We start from the raw sequence: 18869 nt of genomic DNA on the forward strand, positions 1-18869 counted from the left end.
ATAGAGGACTGCAACAGGTCAACAATTGTTTTATTTATTTTAGTCAATTAATTTGGTAATCATCTCCATAAATCGTATACAACAGCAAACAGATGATTTTAAGACTACGTATGTGTTTCATATTATAGTTATATTCTTCTAAATGTTACCCTTTAGATTTATTACAATGTTTTCTTTGTTAATTGTATTTTTACCTCATATTTCTGCTTCGTATCAAATGTAACTGTTTGCATGTTTGACTATTACCACGAAGAACCCCAAACTATAAAATCCAGAGGCATTACATTCTTTAGCCCTAAACAGTGTAATTATGGTCAAACATAAACATGTTTTATAATCTACTAAAACGCATAACTAGAAGCTTTCCGTGCATCATCGGCATCTCACTGGATCTACGGACACAGCCATGGAGGTTTAATAATAAATGTGTACTGGCCCTTTAAGAGCGATAAACCTCAGCCGGAGAGTCGGGAGCATTTCCTCTGACCCGCTACAATGGAGCGGCACATTGCACGCACGCAGAAAACGAACTCATGGCTTTAGTTTGACTAAACAGGAGCTTTATCCACCGTGGCTTATTTTTGTGTGCCTGTATTGATACCGAGAATCTTAGGGGATGGCCGCAGATGTGGATAAAACTAATGCTGGAGACCCGAAGGATGATCATGAGGCGCGCGCGTCTCCATCCAGTAGGGTCTCCCGACCACGTCTCAAGCAGACTCTCTCCGCTTTATTGATGATCGCTGCTGTTCCTTTTTTGGGCTTTTGCATAAAATATTACCAGGACACCCAGCTGCTTAAACGACACGTAAGTTAACTAGAGTATTTTATTGCAGTTTAAAGCGTAATGAAGGGATGCTCCTTAAAGCAGTCAAAGGGATCCTCTCATACTTGTTGTTATCAGGGAAGAAATAAACGTTTATTAGGCTGTACAGTTATGTCAAGCTAGCTTTAGTCTTTTCTGTAGTGTATAACACTGCTGGTTTATTTATTTTTTACACTCCAGTCTTTGCCACGTAATGCTTCATTTGTTGCCCCAGCCCTGGGGTGTTTTACAAGGGTGCTTTAATTGCCACAGCTGGGGCAAGATTCTTTGGACACCATCCCCCCCCTCATATCTCAGTGTTACTGTCCCATATGGCTTTCTTTTCTGTCTGGCTTCAGGAATTCAGTTAAAGTAGATTGTTGTTATTGTGTGCTATTGCCCTTGGGCAAGTGTGCTGCACTTCTTTTTCAACTAAGTGCAGATGTGTTGTAGGAGGCCGGACTGAAGGCGTTGGGAGCAGACGGGCTCTTTTTCTTCTCATCCTTGGACACTGATCATGACCTCTATCTTAGTCCAGAAGAATTTAAGCCTATTGCCGAAAAACTCACAGGTAACGGTTATAATCCTTTACTAGGTAGATGTTGACTATTGAATTGTTTAAAAGCCACAGACACCACTATTGTAGAAGACAGAATGCCAGCCAAAAGTTCTTATGGTCCATCTCTGTTGCTTGAAGGTGTGGCACCTCCCTCAGAGTTTGAGGAGGAGATACCACCTGATCCAAATGGAGAGACGTTGACCCTACATGCTACCATGCAGCCATTGCTGTTGGAAAGCATGACTAAGAGCAAAGATGGCTTCTTAGGGGTAATTTACCCTTGATTTATAATTTACAAAATATCTGCAATAAACTGAGTTAAAATACAGGCAGATGGGATAATTTTCTATCTTTGTCCTTTTAGGTTTCTCATAGTTCTCTTAGTGGCCTGCGGTCATGGAAGCGCCCGGCTGTTCCTTCTTCCACATATTATGCCAGTCAGTTCAAGGTCTTCCTGCCACCCAGCGGTAAATCTGCCCTTGGCGACACCTGGTGGGTCGTTCCCAGCGACCTCAACATCTTCACTGGCTACCTTCCTAATAACCGTTACCATCCTCCCACACCACGGGGAAAGGAGGTATATAGCAATAACTGTTACTAGCAACTTACAATATTCTTACTTTCAGTTGAAGGACTTTTTTAATCCTCAAGTATATAGATTTTTCCCTGATTTATTGGATGATTTTTTTGTCTTGCCAGGTGCTGATCCACTCTCTACTGAGTATGTTCCACCCGCGGCCCTTTGTCAAATCCCGCTTTGCTCCACAAGGAGTTGTGGCCTTAATACGTGCCACAAGCGACTATTATTTCGACATTGTTTTTAGGTGAGATAATATTACAGTAACGGTCCGGTTTCAGTGTTGGATAGTGGTTTAGGGTGGTTTGTGTGGGCTAGAATACAGCATATGGGAAACAGACAAAAGTTATTTTTTACAGTATAAAAATACTGTAAATGTCAATCTCTCCCTCATTTTAACATGATTTTCAACAACTGTTCGCTTCCAATCCAGACATGATCTATTAAGTAGAATGTTCTTGTGTTCCAGAATTCATGCTGAGTTCCAGCTAAATGATGTGCCGGGTTTTCCATTCTGGTTCACTCCTGGTCAGTTTGCGGGTAACATCATCCTGTCCAAAGATGCATCTCACGTCAGAAGCTTTCACCTATACGTACCAAATGACAAGTAAGTGTGCTCTCCTCAATGATTTTCATGTAATGCAGATTTCCATAGGAAGAGAACAGTGTGTTCAATTTTCAGAAATGTGTGTTTTTAAATGGCAGATCTTTAAACGTGGACATGGAGTGGCTGTATGGAGCCAGTGAGAGCAGCAACATGGAGGTGGATATCGGATACCTGCCCCAGGTTGGTTTTTGTTTTTAAACTGACACCCTGCTCAGTCATGATGGACTTGTTTTTGGTTAAAACAAGATAAATAAATCTGTGCTTTATGTTAACAGATGGAGCTCAGAGCGGCAGGGCCGTCAACTCCCTCTGTAATCTATGATGAGCACGGAAACGTGATTGACAGCCGAGGGGAGGGAGGAGAACCCATTCAGTTTGTGTTCGAGGAGATTGTCTGGAGTGCAGAGATCGGCAGAGAAGAAGCAGCCAGGCGACTGGAGGTCACCATGTACCCGTTTACAAAGGTTTGTCACTTAATGCAATTCTTCACCTGTTGTTGTGCTTCATATTCCAGTTGAGTGATCCATTAACGTAACTGTACAATTTATAATAAAGTTACTATGAGCATCTCTTAGATTATATACTAAGAGGACGGTGATTTTGGTGCATTAGGCTCGATCCTGTTGTTCAGTTGTTAGATCTGAGTGCAGATTGGAGTGTTTTTGAATGTCAATGGTCTCATTAGAGCTTATTTTTCTTTGGTAGGTGCCATACCTGCCATTCAGTGAGGCCTTTAACAGGGCTGATGCAGAGAAGAAGCTGGTTCACTCCATCCTTCTCTGGGGAGCCTTGGATGACCAGTCATGCTGAGGTCAGTCACCCACAAAGAGGAACTGTGTATGTGGTTCAAATATTTCAGGATAATTAATACCAATACATTTCTTAGAGCTGTATCAAATATACAGCTATGTCAAATAAGAACATTATTGATTCTTATCTCCGGCAGGTTCGGGGCGGACTCTTCGGGAGACGGTTCTCGAGAGTTCGCCCGTTTTGGCCTTGCTCAACCAGAGCTTCATCAGCAGCTGGTCTCTGGTCAAAGAACTAGAAGATCTTCAGGTTTGGGTTATTTTGTATTCGATTGTAAAGCTTAACTGAAACAAGGAACATCAATATAGTGTTTATGTTTCAGGCACAAAGCTGATCATGCATCTCTTTTGTATGACTGGGTTTCTATCCAAACATGAAGGGAATCTTTTCCCAAATGAAGAACAAAAACAAATGTAAAATGGGTGAATTTCCATTAAGTTGTTAATGTGGGCGGCATTGGTAACCTAGTAAATAAAACAAGACCCGGAAACGTTGTAATTAGCTGAAATGGCTTATTAGTCACGTCAGACTTAGACTGTCTTTGGCAAATGTTTCCCCATCTCCCGTAATTCACACTAACTCTGTCGAAAACCATTACAAGTGAGCATAAAAACGAATTAAGACATTTTTTTAGAAACTTGGATGTTTCTGAAGCAATACTTCAAAAATGTGCATAATAAAAACTGTGATGGAAACAGAGCTTACATGTACTGTACAATGTGACCTCGTAGAGTTTCAAACAAATACTTTTTGTAACTATTTAGACTTATTTAAATACTTACTGCTTTTAATTTTTTTAAATTAGGCTAATGAAAAGAATCCGGATTTGAGCGAAAAGGCTCATTTACATTTGGAAAAGTACACCTTTCCAGTGCAGATGATGGTGGCACTGCCCAATGGCACTGTGGTAAGCCTGACTTTTAATTTGACCATTTAACACAGAAGTAAACTGGAAATACGTTCACTTTACAATTTTTTTATATTCTGCAGGTCCATCACATCAATGCTAACAACTTTCTCGACCAGACATCCATGAATCCAGAGGAAGATGGACCAGGTCTCAGTTTCTCAACTGGCTTCGAGGATCCCTCAACCTCCACATACATCCACTTTCTGCAGGAAGGACTGGAAAAGGCCAAACCTTATTTGGAATAAGACGTTTCTCCAGACAATCAAGACATCAGGGAGAAATGTGGGGGATTATAAGAAAGAGGAAATGCCAAACTTGATCCTCATGTGCTTTTAGATACATTATGGGGAGAAGAAATTTAAGAGAGTTGGTACACACCACAAATGCCAGATTTTACTTCATTTATAAGACTGCATTATTTGTTCCTTAGTGTGACACATTTAATCTTATTAAAGCCTTTGGTACCCTCCAGTATACGACACTTTGCACAAATTATCATAATATTTTAACATTTAAAGTTAACAGTTAAAAGTGCTGCTTGTCATTCCAATGAAGATTACTCAGTGTAATCTATACACAATTTAAATTTTGTAGTGGAACAAATGTCAGTTTTGTCTGAATTTAAGATTTCTGAACAAGCAGTGTTTATAATTTGTCATCCTGATAATTTGAACTATTATGCATATTTGACCACTTTATATTTTTGATTTCATACACTCGCTGCTTTATTTTCTGTATGGTTTTAGAAGGTTCTGTGGGAGATAGAACTGTGCTGGTCATGGTTTCCTGGATTTGGCAGTTTGTGATGGTCTGATCTGAAAGCCCAGCATGGGTGAGGCCAGACCTGATGTTATTGTTTAAGTCTGGGGAAGCAATGCAACCTTTTCTTTCTCTGGCACCATGCTTACACAGACAAAACAATGGATTTTGACAACAGAGATGCAGCGAAGTTGCCATGGACAACTCGTCATTATTGATGTCCACTTTTATTTAATGGCAGAGTCATCTTATATGTATGTTTTTTTACTTTTATGTCTAATACATTCTATTTACACTCAAAATATTAGAAACAGGAACACTACATTTGTTGACATAAGTGGCTGTAGTATTACACGCTGTTTTAACGGTGCAATAGGTTTGTGACTGAAATCTTTCATTTTGGCTATATGTATGCAATAACATCCTATTTGTGTAATAGCAATTCTGTACTTGTTTTAAGTAAATAAAGGACGCTTTTGTAATTATTAAGTGTTTTTATTGATCTGATATTTGAATAGGTAACAAGAGTTAACACTTTTAGAAATTAACACAGATTTTACAGTGACAGCACATAAATATTGCATTAGTCTTGAATGACTATAATTTAGTTTTTAGAACCGATATTTTGATAATTGACCTGTGCAATAATATCACTAATATATTAAGTTATTTACACAATTTATTGTATGTTATCCTACAGGGACTCGTTCACAAAGTATAAATATACTTTGTATATTTCTAAGATGATGCCAAATAAGTTTGTCAGACATGAAACATGCTATTCTGGGATTGTGTGTTTGCGAGTTTTAATGTGTGGTATTCCGCCCAGTCATTTAAGTTGTGGTTTAACTCACGAGAAACCTTTTCCATGTGTAAAAGTGCTGCTGTTGGCCCAGAATAATGCAAAAACAGTGTTTATGACACCAAAGATACCAATCAATCGCTTTCAAACAGCAGAGAGGCTTTTATCAACACTTTTTACAGGGTTCCACTTATTTTCATATCCTATATACGAGGAGGGACCTCATAAAGATGTTCATACTGTAAACATATTTTTAGGAACAATCCTACCACCAGATGGCACTTCGGTGCCATGGTCAACCTCACTAGTACCATGAATTTCGACAGCTCATTCTGCAAACTGTCCTAGAATTTAGATATTATTTCTCATACAGTGATGAAAGGTGATTTCATACAGTTGAGTTGATGTGGCCTAAAACACTGGACTTCACCAACCGCATCTTAAATCACAAGATGAAATAGGTTTTCTTCTGGATAATGGCAGTGAGATGATAAGTAAAGTGAGCATTCATTCATCTCTCTTTGATAAACCTTCAAGCAGAATAATCCCTCTTCACACAGTCTGCAACCTGAAGTTCCTGTTTCTGTCTCTTCATTTACAAGTTCTAAAGAGTTGTCTTTTTTCTTAATGGCCATATTCTCCATTAAATCGTGAAACTTTGAGTTATTTACAGCATGCTAAATCAGCCGAATGTCCAGGCCTCCAGCTCGAGAATGGTAAAGTCGTTGGTCTCAGACAGGCTGCAGTTATTAAAGGTGAAACAGGGGCTGCTTCTGCCAACATACAACCTCTCATCCACCCACAGACCAAAGTGACCGCTGGGAAAAAAGAGAATGAGAAAAATCAAGCTTTAAAAAATAAAACGCACATGTCCCAGTTTAATAGTCCCAGTTCTAAATATAAAACTCCAGATTAAGACTGTATCTGAACATGCAAAGCCTTCTTGTACCTTCCTCCACCAATGGCAAAAGAGTCCAAATCTCCTTTGATGAAGAAAGAGTTCTCTCCAGTCCAGTGGAAACACTTAAAAGAAACAGACCGGCAATCCCATGAAGAACTCTATTGTCATGATTTCACAACCAGGAAACATTTCCACTTTTTTAAAATGTACCTTAAAGCGAGGATGAGACAGAAACAGGAACGTCTCTCCAGTGCCATAAAAAGTCTCACTGGGATGCAGTGGATGCGAGAGGAAGCTCCCAAAAACCTGAAAAAAAAGATTTTTTTAACATTTGCAAAAGCAAAAATTCCCGGTTAGTACATGAATATTGTGTATATATGTAGTCCCAGTATTGACATGTATTCATGAGCCTCAACTTTTATACTTTTCTAATTAGAGCTCTAGAAATAATGTATGACCTGCTGGTTGTGGTCTTTGATGAGAATCAGCACAGGTGAGTCTGTGGTGCTAAGTTTCCTGTAGAGAGTCTTCAGACTGGCGCCGTGTTTGTCTATGCTGTAAGACAGACGCCACGTGTATCCGATTGTACGTGGAGGCAGTTCTTGCGAGATCTAAGAAAAGACACAGGCTAAACACTTTGAACATACCAAATTACCTATAGTCCAGAGCATCATTTTGGCCTTTAGCTTCCAAAGCTTACAGTATACAAGTGAGTGTGTGCAGACCTCTCTAACTTGCTGAGGATCCAGTATGACACTCTGCTTCAATATGTGACTTAGACCTTCTGGTTCAGTGGAAATAGAGGCTTTCGGTGCACTTTCCTCCACTGTCACCATCTGCCCAGAAAAACAAGGGTCCAGAAAAAAAGGTATACACCTATACACATTTTTCCGATAAAAGCAAAAAGAACGAATTTAGTTAAGTATATGTAAATCCATTAAATGCCTGACCTCCCAGTCCTCCCCTGCCCGTCCTTCTCTTGGCGATTCAACCTCTTCCTCCTGCTCCTCCTCATCCAGGAGCACAAAATCTTCATCAGCTTCCTCCTGACCTCCCTCAAGGATGCACAGGTCCGGCCGATGCTGGCTCAGGTACGCGTACAGCTTGTCTGAACTACGGCACAAATGACACTTGACAGCACTTGTACCATATAAAAATGAAGGAGTGATGAGGAGGGGGGAGGCTATTAAAACAAGATTATTATAGTTTCCACTCCATGACTGTCAGTATGGTTTAGTATTTTATGGCTGTGGGTTTCAATGTTTCTAAATCATACAACCACATTATCAGCATATTAAACAGGTCCATAAGGTAAGGCACAGTACCTTTCCTGCTGCATTGTGAACCAAGAGTCTCTGGAGGTAATTTTAGGTTTAAACAAAGCCTTTCTCTTCCCCTGTTGTTTTAGTCGAATTCTCACAAACATTAGAGATCCAACTGTATCGGCACTTGATGTAGCAGTACAGGAACCTGATAAGCAAAGAAAGAAATTAGTGAATTAAGTCTTATTTCCTTAAATCATTCACAGATTACATTCTATCCAAAATTCATGACAACAAGTTCTAGATTACCTAACAGCTGTTTATCCAAACCCGACTGCTGTTCCACCCTGCTTCTATGTTCATATTTACCATCAGGTCCACCACAACAAAAGGTGGCAGCGGCCGTCAGAATTCTTCCAGACTCCAATGTCAGCTGTCTCTCAACTTCAGCCATGTCGCCAGTCTCCATACCTTCCTCATCCTCTTTCTCTGCCTTTGTACCCAGAGTCACAGGCAGATGGTGTAGCGTGGAGGGCTCAGGAGTGAGAACAGCATCTATCGCAGGCAGACGGACGCTGCACTTGGTTTGGTTTTGGGAGGATGTCTTAAAACTGTTAAATCTGAAAGGAGGTTTAAGACATCATTAATGGAGTGAAGAAATGTGTCCGTTTCATTGCTCTTCCAATGTAATATTTTTAGATGATGAGTAAAACAGGAAGCACCTGTGTGTGGCCTTGTTGAAGTGAATGTGGGAGATGTCTCTGTAGAAAGACACAGAAGCAAGATCATACACAGAGCAGGAGAACACATAATCTTCACACCCGTTCTCCTGCACGAGTGGGTGACTTTTCTGAGGGTCGAAGAAGATCTTACTGGACGTCACCAGCAATATTCCAGACACTACACCCTAGTGAGAAAGAAACAAAGCTAGTAAAATATCCTCCAAATGACACTGGAGACACAAGGCATTCAAAATAATTCTCACCTTTCTATCTGTAATATAGCGAGAGAACAGTTTGAGGCAAGACATGCCTGCTGGCCCCTGCCCTTGGGAACATTCAGAAGGCAGAGCCAATAGACACACCTTCCCATCAGGTAAAGGCACCGCCTCCACGTCCTTTGAGAGACGGATAAACGTTACACAAAGCGGCAGAATTATGTTTCAAAGTGCTCTGTACTACATAATACATTTCAGTTCAATTTCCTTAACAGCAAAAGCTTGTCAATTGATGCTTCGCTTCTCCTTAACGGAGCTTTTGTCAGGCCGTTCACTACTGTTACACACCCATGCATTAGCAACAATGGTTTGTAAACAAACATCCCCTCTGACACAGTCTCTCACCGTCAGCTTGTCATATTCCGCATCTGTTGATGGGGACACAAGAGCCTGGGTTACCCCAACGATGCTGTCGACCGCAGGATCAAGGCTTTGCTCTTGACTTGCAGTTGGCGGTGAAGATGAAGCCTTGTTCTTGGGGAACTGTGTGAAACGGTTCATAAGGAGAGACATAGTCACAAACTGTTTCACTTCCCTTCTACCACACTGCTGTACAGCCCCTCATTTCCTTATTTATAGCCCGGTGACATCAGCTGATTGGATGAAGCAGGAACCGTCACAAACAGAACAAATGAAATGGATACATAATTCATGCAAATGGGATCATAGGGTGGAATAAGAGAATGAACTGGCTAAATCGGTTATTGATATTTTATATTATATATCTGGACCAATGACCGTGCATTTAACAGGTCTTTACCAGAAAATAGATACTGTATATTCTTGGTACAGTAATATTTACATATGGGCCTCTAGGTGGAGGATAGGAGGCTCACTTTACACTGCTGCATCTGGATTCATCTGTTCTAGAAACAAAATATGTCACTTTATATTGTTTTAATTCCTTAGAATTGTAATTCCTTACTATTCATTTTATATACATAATCATCGAATATGTCAAATTAAATGGACATTATTCAACCTGCAAACCCTTGTGTGATCAAATTTTTCTTGCCATAAACTGAAAGGTCAAATTATTTTTGTGTCATAATTGTTACACAATGCACACTGCAAAAATAATATCTGTCCTTCTAAACTAATTTTTCATTTCCTTGCGCATACTTGGTTAGTAATGCAAATCTTTGGTTCAGTCAAATGATTTGCATTGAATTTTGCCTATAACCTTTGAAGTTATAAATCAATAGCAGAGAAATAGACATTTACATAGCTGTAAATAGAATGTGAAAATGAAAAAATATTTAGTTTCTAGACCTGAAATGATTCAATCTCAGCATGCTTAGCATACCACACACACAGAAATCCGTTTAAAAGACAAGTCAAATTGAGAATCTCCAGAGCTGAGGATTGTTTTACGCTTTGTGACAGACCCTCTGAGTTACATCGTTTTAAGAGAAACAGTACTGAGACATAGGCAGATACATCCAGTGACCTATATTTTATGTTAACGGCAGATATAAACAATATGCCGGTGTGTGTGTGGGCGAGAAAAAGATGAGTCCTAGACAAGAATAAAATAATGGTGAGAAAATTACCATCTTCAAGATATTTCTTATTCCTGTCATATCACATTAGTAAATCTCCAATCTAGCTTTTTGACCAACCTTTAAAAGATGCATAAGGAGTAAAAATGATTTTGCTGGCTCATTAAACTAGCATAACTTATAGAATCAGCTCAGTATGTTTGTTAAGAGACAAAGGACTGCGTTCATGTCACATTCAAATGAATGGGACAATTTACACAAACATGAATCTACATATTTACAAAGAAATTCCTTTTGGTTGTGTTGTATGAGCAAACCCCATTGTGTAAAAGTAAACAGTGAGAGCTAACAACTTTAGCCTTATTTACATATTAATTAAATATTAGTTACCCAAACTTTGGTAGTCGATATTCTCCTATTATATTTGCTGTAAAATGTCTGTATTCTGCTTGAAATATCCATCCATATGAGAATCCAACTGTATCGTTACAAAAGTCTGAATGGTTGACTTGACTGAACCGGGTGTTTCAATGACCTTTGTTCCAAATTTATCAGGATTACAGTAAATTATAATGTAGCATGTTGGAAGTAACATTTAACAGCAGGAGTTTGACTACATCCTGGTGACACCATTACTCTAGTGTCCAGACAGAAACACCCACCTACATCATGCCCAAAAAAATCTGCATCAATTTTGCTTTGTTAAATTTGCACACAATATGATGGTATATTAAGTGTCTGTTTATTCTTAAACTGTACATCATTTACCCTGATAAACGTGAAGCATGTAAATAATACTTCATTCAAATCCTTCATTTTAAAGTGAACAATCGGAAATGACCTCAAGAAATTTGCTATTTGATAAAAAAGGCATTAAATATTAACCAAAGCTTAAACAGTCAGGCTTCGAACCTAAAAGCCATAGCTTAGTCACACCCCTGGGCTGAAGTTCTTTATGATGGTGACATCGTGTGAATATGAGACTTTACCCACCCCATGATTAGTGTTTCTGCATGACTCCAAAGTCTTTGTTGTCGGAACTTCTGGAGGAAATGCTGCCTCTATAAGCACAAAAGGCAAGTTATTTGTAGTCTTGCTGTACAAGATACTACAGACAAAGCAGATTTGTTTGTTTCTGTTAATAAACTAAAAGTGCATTTACAGACTCAAGAGGATGATTAAGATTTCGCAACACAGCTGTGTAAACAACAACACTGAAATCATCTGGCAAGCAGTAAATGGATCAGTTTAAAACTCAACAGTGCAGCTTATACGGAATCAAATTCTGATGGGAAATACCCTTAAGATAGTACTGTCTCAGTTTGGGGTTTCGGATTTGGTGATGTCCTTTGACATATTCCTGCCCAACACTCTTCCCCAATACACCCTGAGTGCCAATGGAACACGGAGCAATAATGAAGCCAGGGGGCTGCGAAATTCCAGCCGGTAGCTTTGATCCAAGTCTGGAAAAAAAAATATGACAGGACTGTCTATGGGCTTGGTGTACACATTCCAATTTCTTATCTGATCTGTTTTTTTATCAAAGTATGACCCATACATTTCTATATTGTTTCCAAATCTTACCTATTCTGAACATTCCCAAAGCAGCGGGTTCTGCTCTCATCTCTATGAGCTGTGTGGTCCATGAGGTTTCACTGCTGAGATTGAGAACTGGCCAGAGATCTTCACCTTACCAGTGCAGAAATCAGTGTCCCCACCTGGAAATCTTCCTCTTTCTCTTCACCATCCTCATCAGTATTCCCGGCACTCTACACAACACCTGCATTATGAGTGAGAAGAGAGAAATGGAGGAAGAGGATAGATATAATAAATATACATGTCAGGAAATACCAACAGCTTACAGATGCATGCAAATATGCTTACTTGTGCCTAAATGCCCAATTCAGTAATTGCTTACTTTACATACACAAACTCAAGATAAGATTAAAATTACAAGGTCTTACACTCATAGCTCCTTTAAAAGAGTGTTTTAATATCTAACCAAAGCCAAAAAACAGAGCATGTGATGGTTGATAACGTCTCAAGTTCTGCTAATAACAGATGAGTCCCTCCAGGCCCGAGATGAATAACAATGTCGCACGTCTGTGCCAGGCAGCAGACCCTTAACAAATGTAGATTTACCATGTTAATAAACAGAAAATCGCAGATATCTTACGTCACTCAATGTTGAATCTGCAGAATCTGTGACAGATCATTACTATCTTCCACATTAAAAATCTCCTGCAGTATAGCTGAAGATGGATCACTCCTGGTGCCTGGTGTTTGTATGGGTATCTCTAAATGAAGATATGACAACCTAACATCACAAAATTTGCCCCAGCATCAGATACTTACCTCGGACTTTAATTATCCCATGTAACGACCAGATGATCGGGCCGTTCCGCATGATGCGCGGTCATGTGTTTTGATGCTACTGCAGTTAATCTGTCAGTCAACAGTCACTAGATAAGAGCACACAATCCACAACTGATACTTTTTATTTCATTCAAAATCATCAATATGTGCTCCTATTTAAAATATAACTCGACATGTTTTGATTTTTAGCCTATATTTCTTTCGCTGCAGTATGGCACTGAGGGCGTATTAATTATAAATGTAGACATCCGGCGACTTTTATTCTGTATCTCGGAGGCGCATGGTGTTTTCTTTGGAATGTCCAACTCTATTGGTCTGTGAAGTAATATATGCAGGATTTTGCCCAATCACAGAGCGTAGTGACTAGACGTACTTCCGACTCATGCACTCTATGCTAAGTAGCCGGGGACGCGCTTAGCGAACGGCTAAACAGCTAGCAGAACGCAGAGAAAAGATTCTTTGACAATTCACAACGCAAAGGAAAACAATATAATCTGCACGAAGAAGCCGGTATACATTTATCTAACACATTATGTGCTATATTTCTTCAAAATGTATGATTAAAAGCTACATATCAGTGAGGTCGTTTGTTAGCTAAGATGCTAAATAGAGAAGGGTCACAGGACGCGTTTGGTTTATTTACTTTGTTTACACTTTGATTTATTTTCATTTTCCAGATTTCCATTGTTCACGTTTTTCCACTGTCTTTTTATTGATGCATTAAATTGGATTTATCGTAAATTTGTTTATTTCTATGGTAATTTTGTGTATTCAGTAATAACTTCAATAAATGAATGATCTGTTTGCTCAGGTAAATTGAATAGTGTTGGTATGTGCCAGATATTACTGATAAGTGCAGACGCACTTTCACGTGCTTTATTTACTTAATGTACACAAACTAAAAACGTGACTGCATTAAATGTCATGGTTTGTTTGTTCTTAAACGATACATCTTGATAAGCTTTTCCCTTGACTTAGCATAGCACATTACATGTTTTTTTTTCTTTATTTATAGGCAAAGAAACGCAGTCAAATATGTTCAGTGTGCTGTAATCTCAAATCACCATCATACAATCCAAGGCGGCACTGACTTCCTTCATCCCAGCAAAATGGAAACAGAGGCAGTAAGTAGTTAAATATCTAAAGCAACTTGTATTTATGTTAAGTCTTTGTGTAATTTATATTGTAAGTGTTTTGTGTACTTGTTCTTCAGGAGGTAATCCCTATTTGGCAAAATAAACCACATGGCTCAACACGTAGTGTGGTGAGACGAATTGGCTCTACGCTGCCTCTTAAACCCTGTCCCAGGGCAAGTTTCCAGGTATGGGATGGAAAATGCTTTATATACACCGATCATAAACACTCATCCACTGTCATAAACACATGGCGATTTCAGGTTTCAAAACCGTTACAACTTAGGTACTATAATTAATGAGCCAGGATCTGTATTAGAATGATGCTGTTTGTGTTGTAAGATAAAACTTTCGAAATGGTTGTTTGCTTCTTTTGTTTCACAGGAGCTCCCAGGCCTTCCTCCAGTTAATTCCAGGGATGGTCCAATGGTGCCTACGCTGGCAGATATTGCCTGGATTGCAGATGATGAGGAGGAAACGTATGCCAGAGTCAGGTAAATTATTACTTCAACAGAAGTGATATACTTGTTTTAAAGGGATAATTCTCCCAAAAATAAATTCTGTGATCTTTAACTCACCTTCAAGTTGTTTCAAATCTATACATTTTTTTGTTCTGATGAACAGAGAAATATATTTGGAAGAATGCTTATAACCAGACTAGATTTTGCCCCCCATTGACTCTCATAGTAGGAAAAATCACCTCCAAATTTTTTTGTTCAAACCTAAATATATAACAATGTCAATGCTGACTGTTTTTATTTAATACAGTTCCCTCTGATGAATTTAACAATTGAGCTACAGTGACAACAATTGAAAACATTAACCAGTGCGTTTTTGCTGTTTTTTAGGAGTGACGCACGTCCGCTTAGGCATGAGTGGAGGCCTACACCCTTGCTGGTTATGCACAGAAACTCTTCTGTACCCAACTTTAGACGAGAAGGCAGACGGGTCGAGGGTCTGAAGAAACCAGGTGTAACTGCTATGAACCGCACAACAGCTTTACAGGATGAGCTGAGTCGACTCCGAGCCCAAATCGCCAAGATAGTCGCTTCAGACTCAGGTTGAATAGTCTTTATATAGTCAAATTTTTGTTAGGTCTGACACCTCTGCAATACTTTGATTAAATTTTGGAGGTATATTAAAAAACTCTGATCTAAGCTTTATTAGCATAAACGTTATTTGTTTTTTTTTCATTCAAATATGTGTCATATATCCTTCTCAAAATTTTCACTCAGATTCGAATCCCATCACCCCTGACCTGCTGTCCCCTGATGACACTAGTATGGGCTTCTCCTTGGCTCCATTTGAGACAGCTGCTTACCAGGCTGCACCAACAGCCTCCTTTGTCATCAGTGATGTCACAGAGGAAGAGGAGGAAGTAGAAGAGGAGGATGAGGACGTTTCTGAGCTGATGCCTGATCCAATGCCACCAGTCTCCATGACAGGGTCGGCAACTTTTGACCTTGATCACCCAACTATGGACTTCCGAGAGCCAGAGGAAGACACGGTGTCTCTGTCAAAGTCAACAAGCTTTGCTGATGTCATGGACATTCTGAAAGACATGAACCGCATGAAGATGAGCAAGGAGAGGTGAGCGCTGCTGATTCCAGGAACAGAACAAATTCACAAAGCGGAGGTGCAGTCATATACCTTTTAAATTTGGCTTGGGTCATGAATTATAAATTGGACGATTCATTCGTCTAATAGTACTTGCTTCTAAAAGTGAAGGTCCAAAAGTATGACATATAAGAATATGACAAATCAACAACAATAATAGTTGTTTTGACTGTTTTGAGAGCACTACTGTTGATGAAGCTCATAAATATTGCAAGTAACAATTGTGGGTATTATTTGTGTTTTATTTAGATACAACCGTGGGTGCACCTCATTGAGGGAGGAAGACTCCACCTCTCTTATATCTGAAGCCTTGAGGAAGAAATTTGTTCTGAAGGACGATGACATGAGCGTGAGGAAATAATTTCATCTCCGCACACTCTGACTGTAAGGCTGAAATTGTCATGTTTCTCTTCGGTCCAAAGTTTGAACTTAAGACACAAATCTAGTGAATAAAACATGGCTGGAATTTTAACTACTTTTTCTTTTGCTGACTTGATAGGCCTGTGGACCGTTTCCATGGAAACCCCATAATGCCTCTGAATAATTCAAATGGAGATCTGCTGCGCTCCTTAGTGCTCCCACAATGCCGCACCGCTGTGACGTGGCGGAAAGACATAGGAGCAGCTTTCGTCAACACACACACATACACAGACTCTCCAGCTGGCACTGAGCTGCCAAATGGGCCGTGTACATGCTTTTGTAATGCCTGTGTTTGTTTGTACATAAGGCTCCATATGGGTGGTCTTTTTACTCGGCAGATAGGTGATCACTCTTCCCTTTGTCGTTACGTTATACTTTTCGAAATCCATGCGTTACTTCCTGTTTCATTCACATTTACGGTAACATCTGCTTAGAAAGTTCCCATTCTTTCCAACATATTATTCAAGCCATGAAACCACAGGAGGTTCCTGGAAGAGCCCAGTTTTTCAGATTGTCAGTTTTTATTTTTGAGATGAAAGAAGTTTATATCTTGCCTTACACTTTCCCTGATACAACCCTGCAATACTTGAAGCCATATTTGATGAGCGATCTGATGTTGCAATACATGCAGCTACATCTGTCTCCATGTAGGAAATAAACAAGCAAGGACATTCTTCTATTTAAAGGGTGTGTGTGTACGCATGTGCACATTCTCTTGTTATTATTGCTTTGTGATGTTCCCTTTCTCCTTATAGACTTTTGAAGTGTGTATTTTATCACAAGACCAGTGTGGTTAAGAGAATTGTGTTAAATATGTTTGGACTCATGATGCGTGTGGTTTATCTTCAGGAGGTGTGTGAAAAAGGAAAACTGTACATTGTACATTTTTCTGTTAAACTGAATGGCATATGTGATGTTACGTTTGAGGAACCCTCATATTTTATATGATGATTAATGCGTTTTTTGTTTTGTTAAGTGTAGCAAGAAGCCGTTTTAATGCATATGCTGCCGGCATGCATTGAACAGTCACAAATATGGGAACCAAATACAACATTTGCTTTTTATTTGTTTCACATTTTTGGAAATGTTTCATGCTTGCAGCCTTTCAATGTGTCCGACATGTACATTATTATAAGTTGCAGTTGTGTCAGATTCTTTTTTCAGAACCTACAATACTCCAAGAAAAGTAGATACTTGCACATAACTTCATAATCTAATTTAAAGACACAGGTTTATTTCCTGAGCCTGTTTAATAGACAATTCACAGTACACATATTATTATAACATTCATAAAAGAACATTTCATCAAAGCTAATTGGAAATTGGAGCTGTAATAAAAAGTGTATGCACTGAATATGGTGATATGTTTTAGTACCTGCCAGATGCCAGACCGTGTGATGACTGCCGGGTTTTATCTATAGTTTCAGATATAGTGAGAGCCGAAGACTTCTTCAATCATGCAGTTTGTGGATTATTTTAGAAAAAAAAGATACTCGTATACTGTGCATTTTTCGTTGAACAAGGAAATAACGGCCTGTGTTTGTGAGTGCAGCAGAAATAAATGGTTTAAAGGCTAAATGAATCATGTATTTTGTTCAGCAGCCACATGGGGGTAGCATTACTGTTTGTACTGCTGACACCAATATACTAAAACACATGAACTTTTTTGGTGCAGGTGTTGTAATGATTACATCCCAGCTGTTTTCCATCACATGGTTTGTAACTTAACTGTGGAATCCTAAAAATAGATTAATGTTCATGCCATGCACATTTGTCAAATCTCAAAGGATCAGACCTGTATCAAAAGTGTTACATTACATATAGCGGCAGATTCCTAGACAAGGTTTAGATAAAGCCAGGACTAGACCTTAGTGAAATTAGTAAGTTTAAGTAGTTTTTACAAACATGCCTTACAAAAAAAACTTTACTGCTGTGTGTTTTGAGATAAAACAATATCATTGATTTATTTTGATATGTCAGAGCTAATTTTTTCAATTAAGTCAGCATCTTAAACATGCAGGTTAGTCGATATGTCTCTTTTGAAAAAAGTGTCTGCCAAATAAAGAAATAAAATGAAATACGTCACATGAATGAAATGTCTTGGGCTTAAACAGTAATAAACTGTTGAACTCTGGAGAAAGGAAAATCATTTCTGTGATCAGAAGTCTCATCTTAAGTTTAAACATTTTGGTTTTGCTTGCTTAAGCACCAGATAATGTATTATTTTAAAGGAGCTGTATGGATGTGGAACTGACATTTGTGTTTGGTCTCCGCCAGTTAGGTATAACGGTGAGATCGGTCCTCCTAACACTGAGTGGATCCACTTCCTCGCATTCACCCCCTGGGAGGCCCGTGACTTCGAAGATTCTAGTTAACCTCCTTTTTTAATTTTCTCAAAGACCTGATTTGATCAGGCCAGTTTCAGTGTTCGGTCTATTTTTTGTGGGAGTCCTTGGCCTACTTTATCACACCTCACCTCTGGAAAGCAGATTTTGTCTATTTTAGATCGGAGAGGATTTTTAGACGTCTATGGAGATTATGTTTAATAGAGCCCACTGTCATTGTTTGAGACTATAAATAGTGACCTTCGTGACACATGAGGTTAATTTATCATGTTGCTTAGAAGTTTTACAACTTTCATCTGCAAACATGTGGCCAATATTAGATGTTCTACATTTATTACAGTTTCCACTAAATAAGAGCACTCATAACTGTAAAACCGCATCTGACAGTTAAATGTAATATAAGATGAATGCTTTCTTATAAATTGCATTTTCTAGCAAAACCCATAGTAATCATATCCGATAATCATAAAATGACATGGTGCCATAT

At 39.0% G+C, this 18869-nt stretch overlaps 3 protein-coding genes across 6 annotated transcripts; 2 read left to right on the forward strand and 1 right to left on the reverse strand.

The window, feature by feature from the left end:
• The first annotated feature begins 448 nt into the window (after positions 1–448).
• On the forward strand, positions 449–5506 carry selenon (selenoprotein N). Its single transcript, XM_056768061.1, has 12 exons — positions 449–808; positions 1259–1376; positions 1503–1633; positions 1729–1941; positions 2064–2188; positions 2411–2548; positions 2647–2728; positions 2824–3012; positions 3254–3359; positions 3495–3607; positions 4164–4265; positions 4349–5506. The coding sequence occupies exons 1-12, from the start codon at positions 617–619 to the stop codon at positions 4511–4513; spliced, it is 1674 nt and encodes a 557-aa protein (XP_056624039.1). The 5' UTR covers positions 449–616; the 3' UTR covers positions 4514–5506.
• Position 5507: 1 nt separating this feature from the next.
• On the reverse strand, positions 5508–13096 carry si:ch211-15d5.11 (nuclear receptor coactivator 7). 3 transcript variants are annotated; one of them, XM_056768060.1, is made up of 15 exons: positions 12847–13096; positions 12076–12271; positions 11791–11954; positions 11485–11552; positions 9335–9472; positions 8978–9109; positions 8715–8899; positions 8362–8612; positions 8056–8200; positions 7681–7843; positions 7456–7566; positions 7189–7341; positions 6941–7036; positions 6779–6852; positions 5508–6647 (listed from the first exon to the last, which is right to left on the reverse strand). In XM_056768060.1, the coding sequence occupies exons 2-15, from the start codon at positions 12135–12137 to the stop codon at positions 6512–6514; spliced, it is 1878 nt and encodes a 625-aa protein (XP_056624038.1). In that variant the 5' UTR covers positions 12138–12271; positions 12847–13096; the 3' UTR covers positions 5508–6511. The 3 variants fall into 3 exon arrangements, with proteins under 3 accessions (XP_056624038.1, XP_056624036.1, XP_056624037.1); XM_056768058.1 differs by having other exon boundaries at positions 8302–8612; XM_056768059.1 differs by lacking the exon at positions 12847–13096 and adding an exon at positions 12668–12833 and having other exon boundaries at positions 8302–8612.
• Positions 13097–13243: 147 nt separating this feature from the next.
• Positions 13244–17615, forward strand: mtfr1l (mitochondrial fission regulator 1-like). 2 transcript variants are annotated; one of them, XM_056767757.1, is made up of 8 exons: positions 13244–13377; positions 13883–13991; positions 14081–14188; positions 14385–14494; positions 14849–15060; positions 15236–15590; positions 15867–16001; positions 16117–17615. In XM_056767757.1, exons 2-7 carry the CDS (start codon positions 13977–13979, stop codon positions 15976–15978), a joined length of 912 nt encoding a protein of 303 aa, XP_056623735.1. In that variant the 5' UTR covers positions 13244–13377; positions 13883–13976; the 3' UTR covers positions 15979–16001; positions 16117–17615. The 2 variants fall into 2 exon arrangements, with proteins under 2 accessions (XP_056623735.1, XP_056623734.1); XM_056767756.1 differs by lacking the exon at positions 13244–13377 and having other exon boundaries at positions 14058–14188.
• The last annotated feature ends 1254 nt before the right edge of the window (positions 17616–18869 follow it).

This window comes from Triplophysa dalaica, chromosome 15 (genome assembly GCF_015846415.1).
Source record: "Triplophysa dalaica isolate WHDGS20190420 chromosome 15, ASM1584641v1, whole genome shotgun sequence".
NCBI lineage: Eukaryota > Metazoa > Chordata > Actinopteri > Cypriniformes > Nemacheilidae > Triplophysa > Triplophysa dalaica.